Raw genomic sequence first — 17,207 nt, 5'->3', positions numbered from 1 at the left:
AGCATCCTAAGACTAACTACAGAAATCTGTAGGAGCAAAAAACTTCCGATAACATTTAATGGGTGGTACAGATCTAACATCAGTTACAAGTATTAATGTACTAATGCTGTTGTATCTGTATTGATACTTTTTATCTCCATTCAGTAACACTACAAAAATATTTTAACTGTTACCAATTTCTAGTTACCCTTAAATACGGCTCTTCAGTGTAGCAGTAGTGTTTCATCTTCAGCACAGTCCTAGACTAGATCAGGACTTCTGACCTGAATTCTATTCTAGGCACTAGCACTGCTCAGTGATCTGTCTCAGTGTTTCCAGCATCAAAATGGTAAAACTATTACTTATCTCCCAAATGGCACCCCTCAGGGATTCTAAGAATTAATTAGCAGTGGTAATGGGCTTTGGAAGTATAAAGTACTTTAAATGGTATTATTACTGACAGGGCCAATCCGCCACTAAAAATGGCATGCATATGTTTTACTCTGCCTCACTGTGACATCACCCATTATCACAGAAATGCTTGTGCCTGTCCGTATTCCAAATTTTTAACATTGCAGATATCTCTGTAATTAAAATACACGTTGTTCTGTTATTAGCAAAACTAATGAAGCCTAGTTTCCTTTTGTCTTATGGCTGGCTTCCCTGATATCTAACAAACTGTAATCACCAAATGAATCTTCTCATAATTGGGATTTTCATGAATTAGCCCTTCATATGGACCCCCTGGTGTCTATTATAGGGTAAGCTCATACTGAAGGCACTACTAGGATCTCGTCTCTATCTGACCACTGATTTTCATAGAACATGGCAGACAGTACTAAGCACTCTGTAAAATTTCTCTGACAGACCACAAATTTCAAAGTTATTGGGAAGGCCATACAAAAGATAGGCCATACAGAGATAGACAGATCAAATAAACATCTCCATGTTAAGAAGCTATGCTAAACCCAGAAAATTTTCCTAATGTGTAGCCCTGAATTACTGCTTAATGTTGCCAGAGTCCTGAACTGCATTTAGCTATGCAGCCAACAGAAATATTAAACAGGATTTCTACAGTTGTATCCATCACTGGTGAGGCACTTATGTGACCCTCATCAGCATACCTGTGCTATTAGTACAGGTCTTGCTCCTGCTTTGATTCTTGGGAAGATGCTGCACAGAAGTTGTTAAATGGTAATGCAATACAAATAACTTATCTTATTCTCCTGAGACAACATAAATTTCCCTCTGATGTACATTCAGCTGATTAAGGAATATTTATTCAGATAGTCAGAACCACTGCTCTTTTCCCTACTACCCTCCTTTGTTCCTCCCACATCTTTTTCTCCTTTAATCTCAAGTCAGTGAGACATGGTGATACCCATCACTATCCAGGGCTTCAGGGCTGAGTCAGCTCTGCTTCTACACATTTGTAATGTTCCCAAGCAAAACTCTCAAACTGGTATAGACTTGTGGTGCAAGAAGGGACAAGGTGGACGAACATGGATTTCTACAGGGCTGTCCTGAGGCAGTGAGACTGCAGAGAGATTCACAATTAAGCTCACAGAGCTCTCTCTACATGATTCTACTTACCTGCCTAGCCTCTCATAAAGAGCACTACATAATGAGCTGCATATCTGCTTTAGTCACTGCGGTTAACATCTGCGCAGAAGCTTTGCAGCCTTACAAAAATTATGGGGTGGGATTCCCACTTCTACTTGCATCGTCCAGGGAAATCAAGGCAAAGATAACATATGTCACTTTCAAAGTGTTTCTTTTCTAGCCATTCCCCTTCAATACGCTCAGTAAGAAGAGAGAAATGTGGACGAATGCGTAATACAGGAAGGTGAGAAGTGAATTGTTCCTTAGCATACAGAGGTTCAAGCATCTGAAAGCTAAAAAAGTTGTATATTCAGATAGGCTAAATAGTATAGATTGTTTTAATAATTCATCAACTATTTGATGATACTACAGCACTTCTGCATTTACTGAATGCTGTACAGACATGAACAAATCCTCACAGTATTGCTGCTTTTATTCTAATGGTTAAAATAAAAAAAAAAAGGAAATAATAAAAAATCTTTATTATAATACCCACACACAAACTTCTTATTAGCTACATTGCCTCAACCTGACTGTACTCCTCCATCTAAGAGATTTGCATTCTATCTTAAAATAACAAGTAACTGATATTACTCTATCGTCAGTAAAGAAATAACTGCTAATAAATGAAGAAGCCGCTAGACAATGTACAGATACTAAACTGTCATTCTGTCAAAAAAAAAAGTACATTCCTCATAACAGCATGCTTATCTTGTAGTCTTTAGTAAAACCTCTCATATCCTCCAAGAAATCTGTATACTCTACAGAGCCAAGCTAGGTTGAGGGTTTTTTTTTTTTCCCTCTAGTCTAAGCAGTGATGTTTATAAAACTAAAAGAAAATTTCGCTCTAACATCTACATTTCCTTGTTACTGTACAAGGCAATAGTATTTACAATCTCTTGGCAAAATTCTGCAAGCAGTCAGCAGACAAATTTAGGGTGAGGCTGAGAGGTATCGAAAATAAGTCTGACAAATCGTTAAGCCTTCACTATACCTCTGCTGGCTCACTTCTAGTTTTGCACTTTTTGTAGCTTATCAATTTGCTCTGGCTTCCTAAATTGATATTTAGCCAATCATTCCACAAATGAGTAAAAATCAAACATATATTGCTTTTAACCAAAGCTCCAAAGACGTGGAACAAAACCTCTCCCATCATAAAAGATAGAGGCAAGTTTGTTTATAGTGAGTATTGCATTCTCTGAGCACCAAGCAACTTATTCAAGAAAATGTGCTCGGTAGTATGCTCTATCATTTTTATTGTTGATTATTAAAAAAAAAAAAAAGGATCATGTAGTGGAAATGAGCTTATTTGCCAGTCTTAAAAAAAAAAAAAAAAAAAACAGTGGAGACTAGTCTGAAGAAAGTTTCACTTATTAGATTGCTCTTTCAGAATTCATTCTTCTAACTGGTACCAATTGCTTCTAAACACTACATCAAGTCATTTACTTGAAAGCTGTTAATCTAAAAGGCCTAGGCTACAATATTATTATTATATTGGCAATAGATTGGTACATCATTATCTGTGATTCACATATATATATATATATATATATATATATACACATATATATATATACATACACACATACACACTCACACACACTCACAGAAAAAACAGATAAAATATAGTGTTGAATAGTTATTTTAATTTCTTACCAATATGAGCATTGTTACATTAGAAACTACTCAAAAGTTCCAAATGACTGAATTGTCCTTGTCTCCAGCAGTCCTAGTATTGTCTCAGTCTTGCTTCAATGTATTTATTTAAATAGCTAATCTGCACATCAATGTGGAATAGTTTTCCGCTCTGCCTTCTGATGGTCAGACAAAGGTTGTCAGCTCAAGTCCACTGCCACTGCAGTTTCTGTAGCTGAACTCAGGTCCTTTAATTTGCTTCTATAATCTCTTATTATTTAAAATAAATAATATTCTGAGTCTTGGTTCATTTTAAATTTGGGATGAAAAATACTTGCAAGCAAAATCAAAAAAAGGATAAACCTGAAATATAGTTGAAATCTAACTGTGTAATAATGATTAATCCAAAAGACCAGAAGGAGAAGAGAAACATCAGTTTCTGATAGCTAAGAAATTGTCACCCTTTTCTTTAAAAATTGTCTCTCAAATACCTAGTTTTTTAATTTATGCTCTTTCACAGGCTGCTTTAGTTTTAATATACATATTTTAACAGAGTGGGGATTCGATGAATAAGGTCAGGGTGCTAAGGAAGAATGGATTTTTATGATGCTGATCTGTGCAAATCGCTTGAAAGGAATTAATCAAATCCGGGATCTTTTACCTCACCAATAAGACAACTAGCTGCTACAATTTTTGCTGAACATGGAACACGCTAAGAACATGATTACAACTAGATACCGTCTCCCAGTTGATAGGCAATAGTTTGCTAAATTGCAAATTTGCCCATGTCCTAAGACAAAGTGCAACTTTCAGCTCTGTGATGTCACTCCGGTTTTTAGAGATTCAAAAGAGAGACAAGTCTAGTGCTTAAACATTCTGTCAATAATCACTTCCCTCTATCCTCCACCATTTTCAAAAGGCACAGAAAAATTCAATAGCAGAATTCAGGGCGAGTTTTCATATATGAAAATCAGTGTTGATTATATATTATTTCATGCTGACAAACCAAACAACTGCTGGTAAACTTACTAGTGTCTAGTGGTAGAGGAGAGTACTGAGTTAGATTTTCTAAGATAATTAAGAGCTGAAATCAGGTTCACTCTTTTTTTCCCTCCCTCTTGTGAAAATATACAGAATCATACTGGTTCCTTATTTTTAATGCACACGTCTCAAAGGAAACAGATACTACTAATAAGTCTTTACAAAATGAATGACAGAACTTCTTAGCAGTAGGCAGCTAGAGGTAGAAAAACTGTTGCCTTGAATAACTTGTACTCTCATGGGAAACTTTTTAGTGTCACAGATAACTGCTGGGTTCTTTTAAAAAGTAACCCTCAAAAGCAACGGAACAGACCAAAGACTATTTAAAAATGGAAGTATTATTCTATTCTTCCTCCCATTTTACAGATGAGATAATAACTAATCACAGCTAGATTAAGTCATTCTTCAGGTACCTTCCTTATTTCTCTCTCATAGGGCCCACTCCTCCTTTTCAAACATACTTAGCTATTTTTATTCTTCTGAAGCACCAACATGGACTTTTATTCCCAAATCAAAAGGATAGTGAAGTGTGAAAGGAGTTTCTTCCATAAATATTCTCCCACTTCTCCAGACAGGATTCCCAAGAACAAATAATATTCGTCTACAAAGCTTGCCAGATATCACTTGAAATATCAAACCTAGAGCCAACACAACTTGTCAGAGTTCCACAGAAGTCACACCAGCTGTTGCTGGACAAACCTGAAGATCTGACAGATACTTTTCATTTATTTTTAATAGACTACTTTGGCTGAAGACTGCCAGCCTGCCCACGTAAGAGCACTTGCTGACGGATCACTGTGGTCTTCTGTAATTGAAGTATACAATGTTTGTTCTTTGCTGTTTTCCATGTCTTTGTTTGCTAGTTTATTTTTCTCCTTAGCCTGTTACAAAAACACCTTTTTTTTTGCACAAACTCAGTAAGACATGTCAAGAAAATACAGTATTAGAAACATACCACTTTAAGACACTAAGAACAGAGACACTTTCCTATTACTCATACTGTTATTTTAGATGGATATTGCACAGCATCAAGTGCCTTAATTGTAGACCTTTACTTCTACCACCAGTATACCTAAGACGTGTTACACTTCCAAAAGGCATGCTTGCTCCATTTATGAGAAAACATTTTGTGCTTGTAAATGTTATACTCCTTCAGTGAGTCAACCATGACGTTGCAGATAATAATCGAGGTGCCACTTAGCTGCATGAACTATGTATGTGAAAAAGTATTTCCAAATGTAGCAACAATTAAAATTAAAAATATCCAGCAACTGTCAGATCACTGTTTTTTGCAAGCACGCTTAGAAACAACGCATAAGAAGTAAACTTTCTGTAACAGATAGTGCGTATTTATAATCCAAGAGTTGAACCTTGCTAAACCCTTGCTCAGTTTTATTCCTTTATGTTAAAATATCTCGGACGCTACATGGTCTATATGGGGGAAGAAAGACAATAACAGAGTTTTGGTCTTAAAAGCCTAAGGAAACCACAGAATCCTAGAAAACTGTAGTAGAATGAAGCTCAAGGGGCCATTTATTTTTAATGATTACCCTCATTATTATTGCCCTTGCTATATGGCAGAACCAGGTATACCTACAGCATTCCTATGAGAAGTCTGTCCACATTATTCTTAAGAGTTCAGCAACAGAGATTTTATAATCTCCCAGGGAATCTATTCCAGTGCTTCACTAACCTCACTGGTAGCAAACTTCTGAAGTCTAATTTAAATCTAATTGGAATTTGTGCCTGTTACTTCTTGTCCTACTAACACTGACCATGAAAAATAGATTATTCCTTTCCTCTTTGCAGGAGAAAAGACGTGTCTGAAGACATATCCTTGCTCCACTACTTATCTTTTCTCTAGTCTGGACAGTCCCACATCTGTAACTGTTTGGTCGCAGGCCATACTTTCTGGTGTTCTCGTCACTCTTGTTCATTTTCTTGGATGATTTGTCCACAGCCTTCCTGGAGCTCGGCATTCAAACTGGGGACATTCTAAGATGATTTTCAGTACTCCAACCAATTGAAAAATTAAACTTCTCCAACTCCTACTAACTTATCCTTTTCCTCTTCTAGACAACTCCTATGTCTTGACTACTGATGTTACCCTCTGGTAGGTGTATGACTGAAATTTACTAGAGGCTGATCCTGAAAATGCAGTACACAATTGGGATTCTCAGCAATGCTTATTACTAGTACTCTTTTAATGGTAATTGTAGTAATAAATATGTGGTAATTTATGGTAATAAATATAACCTTGAATTCTCTCTTACTACTCTATGTATTTATTAAATGATGCTTTCCATCACATGTTGTATAGGATTTCCTCTACAGGACAATGTTCTTCTTAAAAATACTATTAAGCATAGCCACATTGTTAATAGTTAGGTAAATTCCTTGTATTTCTCCTCAAAAGAGTATGTTATACAAAGGGATTTTATTAGCTACAACCTCAGCAATTAGAAAAATAAAGGTTTCTAGGGCATTAAAAGTCTCCAGAAAGAACAAATGTTATCTGTAATGATGAATTAATACATTCTAAATCCCATTTCAATTTACTTTCTTCCTCCTTCTACTTTTTTATATCCAATATATGTATAGTGAACGTTACTTCTATCCAATAGAGCACAGACAAGTTGAGCTCTTGTGTACTGTAACAGTAACAAAAACAAAAAATTCTCTTTGTTTTCTTTCTTCCTCTCATAAGATCCTCATTATGGAACAGTTGCCTGTAGACCAAAACGTAGAAGACGTTTCCTATGATGGCTGTATTTTGCATGCGCTTTTGGTATTTAAAATCACCATCAGGCATAACTATAATTATTTGCAAAGGCAGCTTTTTTTCCCCCTCTTTTTTTCCTATAGTATGTTTCATCACAGCTCCACAAGTTATCAACAAGCTAAGAGAGATGTTTTCTAGTATTTGTAACATCTGCTTGCAGGAACATTATAGAAACAGTTTTCTTTCTTGACTATGAAAAGCACACAATTGCATCCAAGATCTTCCTGTTCCAAAACCCTAAAAGAACGTGGAAACTGAAAAATTAAACAGCCAAACATCATGAAACCGAACTTGCTTCTGCAATCTTAACTCACTCTGCCAGCTATGGGAATACAATCCAATTTTTAAAGAAATCCTTTCCCACAGACTATCAAATCTTCTATATTTTTGTACCCTTGATAGGTTAAATACCATTCTGTGACAAAGATTTAAAGACACAAAGAGCATTTAGGCATCCCAGTCTCATGATTTTTACTGTCAACTGTTGAATGCCCACAGTGCTACTTGCCTATTTGCACTGGGATAAGCTCTCTATAAACACTGAAAGCAGCATTAGCATTCTATTCACCAGGTGAATTTACAGAGGGCTATTTTATTTTTACATTTAAACTAATCGAATTGGTTTGTCATCTTGGGTTATGATTCAAAACTGTGTTTGAAGTTCAGCTTTTGGAGGTCATTAAATCTCTGGGATTTCATTGATGCAAGTGATATGGTATCAGTTCTGGGTATTAGAATATTACAGAAGATACACTCAAGCAAACGAATTGTGTTGACAAGAGTAAAATTTGACAACTGGGGTAAAAAACAATATTAGTGGATATGATATTGCCTTGAAATGACTGGGTAGCGTAAAGGAAGAATGATTTAATGAGGCAAGATATGAAAGTGGAAAAGTAATTTTAGCTGTTTGGACTGTTATGTATGGGAATTTACAGAACAGCAAGACTGAAACAGTTTAACAGTAGTAATCAAGAATTGGAAAGAATGATTGTATTTGCATTTTCAAATGCATTACTTTAGATTTTATCATTGAGGGCTGTAATAAAAGGAATTCAAAGAAACCTTGATTGAAAATTGAGTCAACTGAAACAAGCAATTTTTCTACATATTTATTGTAATTTATTGTAATTATTTTCCTTAGGACAAATTAGAATGAGATTAATTCTGATATTCCTTGCATTGTCTGTCACAACGGAGAAGGAATTGCGTAAAATTAATCTGAACTCATACAAGTTTGAAAGAAGACTCAGACCAAACTATGAAATGAAATGAAACTATGAAATGAAAGTTATTATTGCTGAACAAGCAATTTATCATTGTAATTGGTTGCTAGAGGCATTCTGCTATGTGCTTTGGGCTGCAGCCATGGGATACAGTTATTTTCATTAGCAAGATGTCTCTCAGGGACTCACCTGCTTGGCTGCTTACTGAAGAATTTTTAGCATGGACAAATCCACTAAACTAATTTGCAGGTTTCTATTATCCAAGAGGGTTTGGGTAATATCATTCTCTATTAGATACTCCTGCTTACAAAACAATCTGTAAGCTGTTTCAACAACTCTCACAGGACTGAGTTTAGGTATCACTGATAACTAGAATACTATTTAAACGACTACCAATTCTGTTATCTTCAGCTACGTTGAAGCTTACACTGTTTATAACTCAGTTCAGTTGGTCAAGAACATACAAAACGACTGTAGTAAAGGACTACGGTAAGGTCCTCCTATTCTATTTATTTCCTAAACGTGGCTGCCTCTAGTAAGTAATGGTTTAAATGAATCCACAAGTCACTTTACTGCAAGGCAAATCAAACTGTGCGCCTGCTGCTGTCTAACGGGTATGCTAAGGAAAGAACATCCAGCTGGATGTCTGAAGTAGCTGCCAGAAATTCTGACTTTAGAAGAAACTCTGGATTGAAATATTGAAGACATGAAGCAGTTGAACAGCTTCTCTGACCCACAGGGAGACTTTAACTCTTCATATATGGGTCTAGATGTGGTAGAGGATACTTTTTCTCAGAATTATCTGTTAAAATATACAGCAGTAAGAATAATCAGGGATATTATAGTTTGTTTGTGCAAATAGAAAATTTTATTTCCCTTAGCAATTGTAAATCTTCCCAGGCTCACTCCATGGATAGATTACATTCCTGATCTGCAATGCATAATTATTTTCAGCATAACACCATTTAATCTCAAAGAATGTCAGAGATCAAGCAAGTTTTAATAGTTTAGCAAGGATCCTTATCTTAAGAATATGATGGCAATCATACTCTTCAAAAAAATTCCTCATCGGTCTAACCTGAGTCAATTACCATATATTTTCAGGCACTGAAAGGAATAACAGATGCCCAAAGAACCTATTTATCAGAGCCATATGGTGGCCCAGTGACAGTCAAAATAGATATAATGAATAATGTAAAATAATCATCCCGTTATATGAGAGACTTCTGGATTATGAAACTGCATCCGAGGTGCTAGCATAATATTGGTGATCCTAGCAAATGTGATTCCTACAAAGTCTGCAAGGCAATTTGTAGAAGTGTGCCTGCTATACAACACTGCCAGTAAAAAACAGATTTCCATATTTCAGCAATCTGAATCAACTACTGAAAATAGTCAAGAAGAGAACGAGAGCAGAGTTTTATTATAGTGATGGATGGACTTGAATGAAATAACGATATATCTAAAAGTTTGTACAAAGTTGAAAACTATATAGCCAAAATATTTATCTCCTCCACAACTACAAATGCAGTCCATTTGTCCATATTGGATACCATGCTCAATTCCACCAGAAGAGGGAAGGAGACAGCTGTAAGATTGTTTTTCTTTTGTTGAAAACACAATCACTAACGCCTTATCACTCACTAAAGCAATAAAAACGGCTCTGATATCTCCTTTGTGATAAAGCCAATAAAAAAAGATCAAAGCCCTTGCCTCCTATATTCCATTCATTACAAGAGCATCCGCTTGCCTACTTACTGCTGTCTTGTATGCAAAAAAAATACATACTTAAACAAAAGATATATTCTTCCTTTGATGATCTTGAGTCGGTTGCTTACTGAGAAGCATGAAGCTGTACATAAACTCTCCTTAATTATGGTTTATAAGTTCCCATACTGAAATCTATGCATCTATGCCAGTCTCCCAAATTTCTGTGGTGTGGTCATTTAATAAACTGGCATAGGCCTTATAGGCAGCGCTGTTAAAAACATTCACTCTCTACTTATCCAAGAATCATACCAGGATTATGTGTGAAATTATGCATGGAAAATTAGGATTGTGTGTGAAAATGTGAAAAAGAAAAAACAGCTCTGCAAACTAGAATACTGCCCTTAATTTAACTCCTGTGACAGAGCAAATGCCTATTAGGGCTTTATTCTCACAAACTTTCGTTTGAAAGCCAGTGCACCACATAAGTCAGAGAGATAATTTTATTTTAGAAAGTGCAAGCGTTATGGAAATGACTGAAAATGCATTCAGTTCAAAGCATTTACTCAGGAGATTTAAGCTATAATATTATTATTATTATTATTATTATTCATTAATGATACTGCTAGGGCCATTCAGATGATAGTAATACTTACAGTTGAATGAAAAAATGCATAATAATTTTCAATTTTCAGTGATTTTATGGTATCCCTGCTCATATTCTTGAGATAATACATTCTAAAACTTCTAATGGATTTGCTTGGTGCTCTAGACAGAGCTCCATTTCAAATGCCTCAACAACACTCATCAAAACTCTAAAATAAATTGTTTCCATGTTTTATGTTGATGGGGAATGACAGGAACTGATATCTTCCTCACAGGAAAAAGGAAGTGAAAGGGAAATTAAACGCTGCTGTAGTTGGAATACAATTTCTTTACATTGAGATGAGTGATTATTTTGAAATTGTCTATTGGACATGGTGATTAACTAGAGATTCTGAACCCTGCCTGACTGGGTAGTCGGCGGGATCCTGAGCTGCTCTGCCGCTGCTTCATAAACTCAGCAACACTCATGGTAATGCTGTAAAGTGCATCATCACTGATAGAGGGTTTCATCAGGTAACGGTACACCCATTAACATCAAGTTTTGAATAGCAGTATTAGGCATAAATGTAATACACTGTTGTAACAGTGAACGGTTACAACAGTCAAAGTGTTGACAATTTGCGTATACACTCAGTAAAAATGCAAGTAAGACTATGCATTGTTGTATTTGACAAATATTGAAATGTTATATACTTCGTATTATGATTTCTTCTTTTCATAATTCACTGTATCAGCGTTTTCATACACCCTTCATAAAATCTGTTGATAGACTTCTACTGTGAAGTCTACTGACTTCACATGCTAGTGCCATTCTAGGTACTATCAGAGTAGGCTAGAACTTTCTGAACAGCTAAAAGAAATCCTGTCTAAATAAACATTTATCTTTCTCTTAAAATTTCCTAAATAAAATCTAGGGCCTATATTTGCTTTTCAGAATCCTTAATTGACTTTGAAAATAGTAGTTACAAGCATCATATACTGCGGCACATAAAAATCAAGCTGAGAAAAGGATACATGCTGAAATACTTTTGCTACATATAGAGGAATAATACACTGTACTAATTGTACCATCATCAAACTGGTGCCATTCACAGTCAGGAACGTATCCTAAAGCAGTATTTCCAGGAAAGGAATAGTATAGTATACGTGAATTCGGATTTCTTGTTCTGTAACGTCATTTTCTGAAAGAAGTTCTGGGAACACCGCCGAAATCAAGATCTGGACCTTATTGAAGCAGGTAAGCTTCAACTAATTCTTGTGAATAGGGTCATTCATCTGTTTGCAAAATGCCCCTTATCCGTACTTCCCAAACTAGAACTGTCATGAAATGACATTCAAAACTTGTCAGCACATTACAGATCGGAACATCTACTTTGCAGTCAGGGCTGAACTTCTGTAGCGTGATGACAACAAACCATACTGTTTTCAGTACAGGAGGAGGTAGGAAGAATCTATTCTTATCTCCAGACAACACTCAGTCCCGGAAAGGCCTACCGAGTAGCCCGCACGAACAGCCCAGCCCAGAGTCTGAAGTGTACCAGGTACTATCAAATTCCCCAGTTTCACCTAGGAGTATCATAATGTTGAATAAAACCATGTTTAACTTGCACGGTCAATTTCTGAGTCATAAGAAGCCATTCACATTGCCTACTTTTGGCCTCTAAGAGCAAAGGCTGAACACTTTGCTACTGAAGTTCCCTATAAAATAGGAATAAACCAACAGATTCCCCAATAGATATCACTATGAGCTATCTGTCTACTATGCGACAAAGTCATAACAAAACTTCCGTATTCTCTCCAGTCAGAGTTTGCTAATTAATGTGCTATGAATGTGCATAGTATAGACAATATATATTTTCAAGTAAGTAAGTATTTCACTCAGTAGCATTATGTTACCTAAAAGCAGATTAAAAAAGCAAAAAACAATGGCATCTTCTGTACTCACAAATAAAATTTTTCATCCCAGACCGGATTCAAGTTTCCAAAAATAGTCTTTGTTCTCCGCTTGGTTTTGCCAACTTGCACAGTAACATACGGGTCACTTGAGCCAGTTTTGTCCTTAGCTTGTAAGCCCTGAGCACAAAGCACTGCAACAAAAGTAGAGAAATGTGTTTCAGCCCTTGTAGCCCTTGTTGCCAAGAAATAAATGAGATAGTGAAAAAAGCAACAGGAAATGAAGCCCTCAAACTGAGGACTCCTGAAACAAGGTTTTCAGGGTCAATTTTCCCAGACTCTGTTACTTTCACGATAGACAAGGCTTTTCCTAACTGCCTTTCTGGACTGTATAAAACCCACATATATGGTTGAATAGAGTAATAATTTGAAGACACCCTACCGTAGAAAGCACAGAACAAGTATTTTTCTTGCCATGCATAATTAAAGTTCTCAAACTTTGGTCTAATCAGCATGGCAAGCAACGTAACACTGTAGCAGAATTCAGCTCCCGTGAATTCTTGTGATTCCCTGAAAAGTAGGTAAAAACTACAAAATCTGTACTGTGGATGCACCATGAATATCCTGAGTGGGTAATAGACTCTGTTGTGTCTTCCTCACGTGAGAGACGAACCATGGGCCTTTTCAGAATACTCTCTATTCTACCATAGACAGGCTGACTGTTCAAATCTATTGTCATTAACTGTATATATATTTGTCAACATTTATGACAGTTAATGGTATGTTTATAGTTAATGTATATGCATTTTGTGGCAAATATAAATACATATACTTTGATTTTCCATCAGGATTCAGAACACTGGAGATCTCAGGGGAATGCAAGACCGTCAAATTCAGGCCTATCAACCCAAAAATAAGTTGCAGCTAAAACACTTGTCATAATAAAACAAATCTATGCTGATGTTAGCAGTTATTTTACACATATTATTTAAAATATCTCAGTGGTAGCATTTAGTGAACTTTACTACTGTCAATCATTCTGGATAACGAAGCTCACTCACAGTGCGCTCAGAAAAATGACTTCAATAAAAGATAGTGTCTTACTCAGCAGATCTGCTCCCTGTGTGAATTCAGTCACATCAGCTGACTGCAATAATACAAGTAGGTTTCTGTTGTATTTTTGCACATCTCATTCCTGTTAAAATTCTGTAACTCTTAGGAACAAACTAGTTCTGTCCTCCCTCATCACTTTAACGCTAAGGGAAATTTTTAGAAGGTAAGGGAGTACCCCTCTCTTATTTTTGCAGAAGAATTAGGTGCCAGCTTAAAAAGTCTCTTCCAGAATTGTTAACTATTACATGGGCCTGAATACAGGACAGCCCTGAATATCCTTTAGAAGTTGAAATAAAAAGAGGAACACCAATTAAACGCTTTCCCTAACACCCCCTCATATCTGACATTTTCCCATCACCCCAAAGCTTGTCCCACAGTCTAACAACTATGCCTTTGAGCTTCACACAGTCCCATAGACTTCAGAGAGGCCTCCCTTCTTCCTTATTCATCTGACCTGTAACTTTAGATTTCTACTAGCTTTCTCCTGGCACAAAGCTACTACCTCTCAAGCCCCACGTACAGCCTGCCCCATAGCTGATTGGGCTTCAGTAAGGACTAAGAGCCTTGCATAGCTAACTACACACCTACAAACTCTCACAGAGTTTGTATAGCCCACGGTCCGCTTGCACACTGTTTGTCTCCTTCCCCTCCTGAAAGCCAGTTCTGCTTTCCAGCAGTCGAAATGAGAAGTAAAGCTCTCAATGACCTTTCCTGCATTTACATCAAAAATTGACATGAAATCTGAAAGGACTATAGTTTAGCCTCTTTCTCCGGTTATCAGTTAGAAAAACTTCCCTAGGTACAGGTGTGAAACAACAGGTGTAGAGAATTAAATTAAACATACCTTTTTGAAAGTTGCTACTAAGCAGTGAGAAAAATATAATTACATTACTTAAGGATAAATCGTTGTTTACTAAGAAATAAAGCTTTTATTTCACTTATTTTAATCAAAACTGACTAGTAAAAGCAGGAAAGTTCCCAAAGTTTACCTCCTTATCCCCCGTAAGAGGAATAGTACAAATCCTGGAGAAAGAGGAAAATACTCAATTTACTTTTAATATAGAGTAGGGATTACTATTTTTAATGACATTAACACTAAGTTGAGGCCAATTTAGATGTGAAATCTAATCAGACTCAGAGTCCTTTAATGTTTCACATACTGACTTCCAGTTCTTTATTTTTGCAGTTTAATCTCTATTTGTCTCTAATCTAATATCATATACAAGTGGGTCGGCCTGTGCAGCCAGCTGAGCTTTTAATTTTGTTTACATTTTCTGCACTGAGTTTTGAAATCAAATATTTAAATGCTGAAGCCAGAGAGCCTCAATTTTTAACTACAACTGGGAATCTTTAAAAAAAAATAGCCCGAATGTGAAAGTTGAGAATAGCTAGCAGCAGTCCTGAGCTCATGTGGTGGGTGCAAATGTTCCTGTGACTCGGCATCACTAAATTAGAACACACCCTTAGTCAAGCAACGAGAGCTGAGGAGGACTTTCAAACCAACGGGGTTTGGAGTTGTGAGCTGCAGTGGTGTCAGCATTTCCGTCATTAAAATTCCATAAAGGAGATCATCAACTGTAACTGTTGGAATTTATCAACATTGACAAAAATTAATCTCAAGCACAGCAGGTATTGGTAGAAGACACAACAGACACAACAAGACCTTTTACTTCTCTTCCTCCCTGGAGCAGTGAAATACAAAGTAGTTTTTCCAACAGTTGTAACATACAACACTCCCTGTTAATATGTTACGAGATCAATCATTTATAGATGCATCAAGTTACAATTTAACACATAGCTCCAGCTCAAATTGTAATAAATCTTAGTTCAGAACCACCAAACTGGGAAGAAAATAGTACACTACCGAAAACAGTACACTATAAAATTTACCTGTGATGGTTATTTTTGCTGACCACTTGGATGTCCCATCTAAAACACTTTGTTTTGCTGCTTTTGTGTATAGTACAAAATCTTCTTTGGAAATATTAAACATTTCCTGGATCACTTCAAATACTTCTGGTCTGTTTTTCTCTCTAATCTTCATTCTTTCCTTCATAGCACTAATAATATTCTGTGTTTTATCTTCTGCCCCATGTTTAGAGCTTTTCTCAGCAGCTCCTGAAATGGGAGAAAAGGTCAATACATTTATTTAAACAGTGGTGTCTTAGTTGTTTTTCTCCTCTAGAGCATCCACTCAAAGGACTCAAAGGAGATGTGTGTTTCATCTGGATCATGCAAAGCCTTTTACCTTTATTCTTGAGGACACCTAAAATAACAAATTGGTTTAGCTTCATATGACAGGTTAATGTTCAACCTCAAGCATTTTCATGTTATACTCCAAAATATTTATTAAACAGTAAAACATCACTACTATCAAAATATCAGAATGCGTGAGCAACTTTTCTTACATGATTAGGAATGCTGACTCTTCAGGAAAGTTGTTCGTATGTAAAAGTGTTAAGCATCTGGCTCTGTCTGCTCTATCTTTTGCCTCTATTTCTAGTTAGTTAATCATACATACGTAAACAATTCTTCACATAATTTCTTATTCTTTTTTTTCTTAGTTAGCAGGAAATAACAATATATTCATTCCTTTCTCTCTTTTCTTTTAGAGTAGGATGATATAAGAAAGCCAAACCTGCCATTGTATGGGAAACTGAGCAATTTCTGGACCCATGTTCATTAGGACAAAAACATTATTAACAGAAACGGTACTTAAACCAGGTAATGCTTCCACCTCATTTTTCAGAGAATTTTTAGTTTCGCAGTTAGGAGACTCACCCAAACTCCTGCCAAGTTCTCCCACAATGGGAATCTAGTGAACAGTGGAAAGAAATAAGCATAGTGGTTTTGGATGCATTTTTGAGAACCTCCAGATATATTTCAGTATTTGATGGCGCTGCCTGCACTCATGGAAAGTTTTTCATTCTCTCCCGGAACAGTGTTGATTAAAAAAAAAAAACTTAATTATTGCATAAATCCACTGAACTTATACAGTCCCTGGATTTAAACATTTGCATTAGTTTGGGACCTTGGGGCTGCCCAAACTCTCAAACAGATATCTATTTAATACCAACATCCAACGCTGACATCCTCAGTCTAGATCACAGCATAGTGCACTCTAGCCACATGTCCCTTCTTCTTTAAACATCATGAGTATATGAAGGAGTGCTTCACAAAGCTCTGTGCTAACAGTGGAATCTTTTGCTGGCTATTTAAGCCATTTTTCCATGTCCTGGTGTCCCAAAGTGTAGCCATGATACTATACTCAGGCTGTAACGGAAAAGATTAATGCGAGTGTTTTTCCAGGAGTCCTAGCAGTGAAAACATCCAGGGAATTTCTGCAAGGAATACCATGTCTAATACACATGAATAAGGTGCTGGAGAGAGTGAGGTGAGGAATCTTAAGAAATCTAATTTTGCAAATTCATCATACTCAGAATAATATGAATCTGCATTACTCTGCTCTTAACAGCTGCAGACCAGGGATAGGTTTCAAGAGAGAGATTTGTAGTCTCTTTCCTCTTATGAAATAGAAAGATACAGATGCATTACTAAATGCAAACAACAGGGCAGTATAAACCAGAGAGCCTCCTAACTGAAATCAATGCATCTGCAAGAAA

General features: G+C 36.3%; 1 protein-coding gene across 1 annotated transcript in view; it reads right to left on the bottom strand.

The window, feature by feature from the left end:
• The window catches only part of UNC13C (unc-13 homolog C), a 201,073-nt gene that overhangs the window by 123,946 nt on the left and 59,920 nt on the right, over positions 1 to 17,207 (bottom strand). Inside the window, exons 7-8 of the mRNA XM_068958236.1 lie at positions 15,475 to 15,702; positions 12,524 to 12,665 (exon numbers count right to left, since the gene is read on the bottom strand). Coding sequence (XP_068814337.1) covers positions 12,524 to 12,665; positions 15,475 to 15,702 — 370 coding nt within the window. The remainder of the gene's footprint in view (positions 1 to 12,523; positions 12,666 to 15,474; positions 15,703 to 17,207) is intronic.

Source organism: Struthio camelus, chromosome 12 (assembly GCF_040807025.1).
Source record: "Struthio camelus isolate bStrCam1 chromosome 12, bStrCam1.hap1, whole genome shotgun sequence".
In the NCBI taxonomy this organism is placed as follows: Eukaryota; Metazoa; Chordata; class Aves; order Struthioniformes; family Struthionidae; genus Struthio; species Struthio camelus.
The sequence above is the reverse complement of the archived record's forward strand: the minus strand, read 5'-3'. Positions and strand labels throughout refer to the sequence as shown.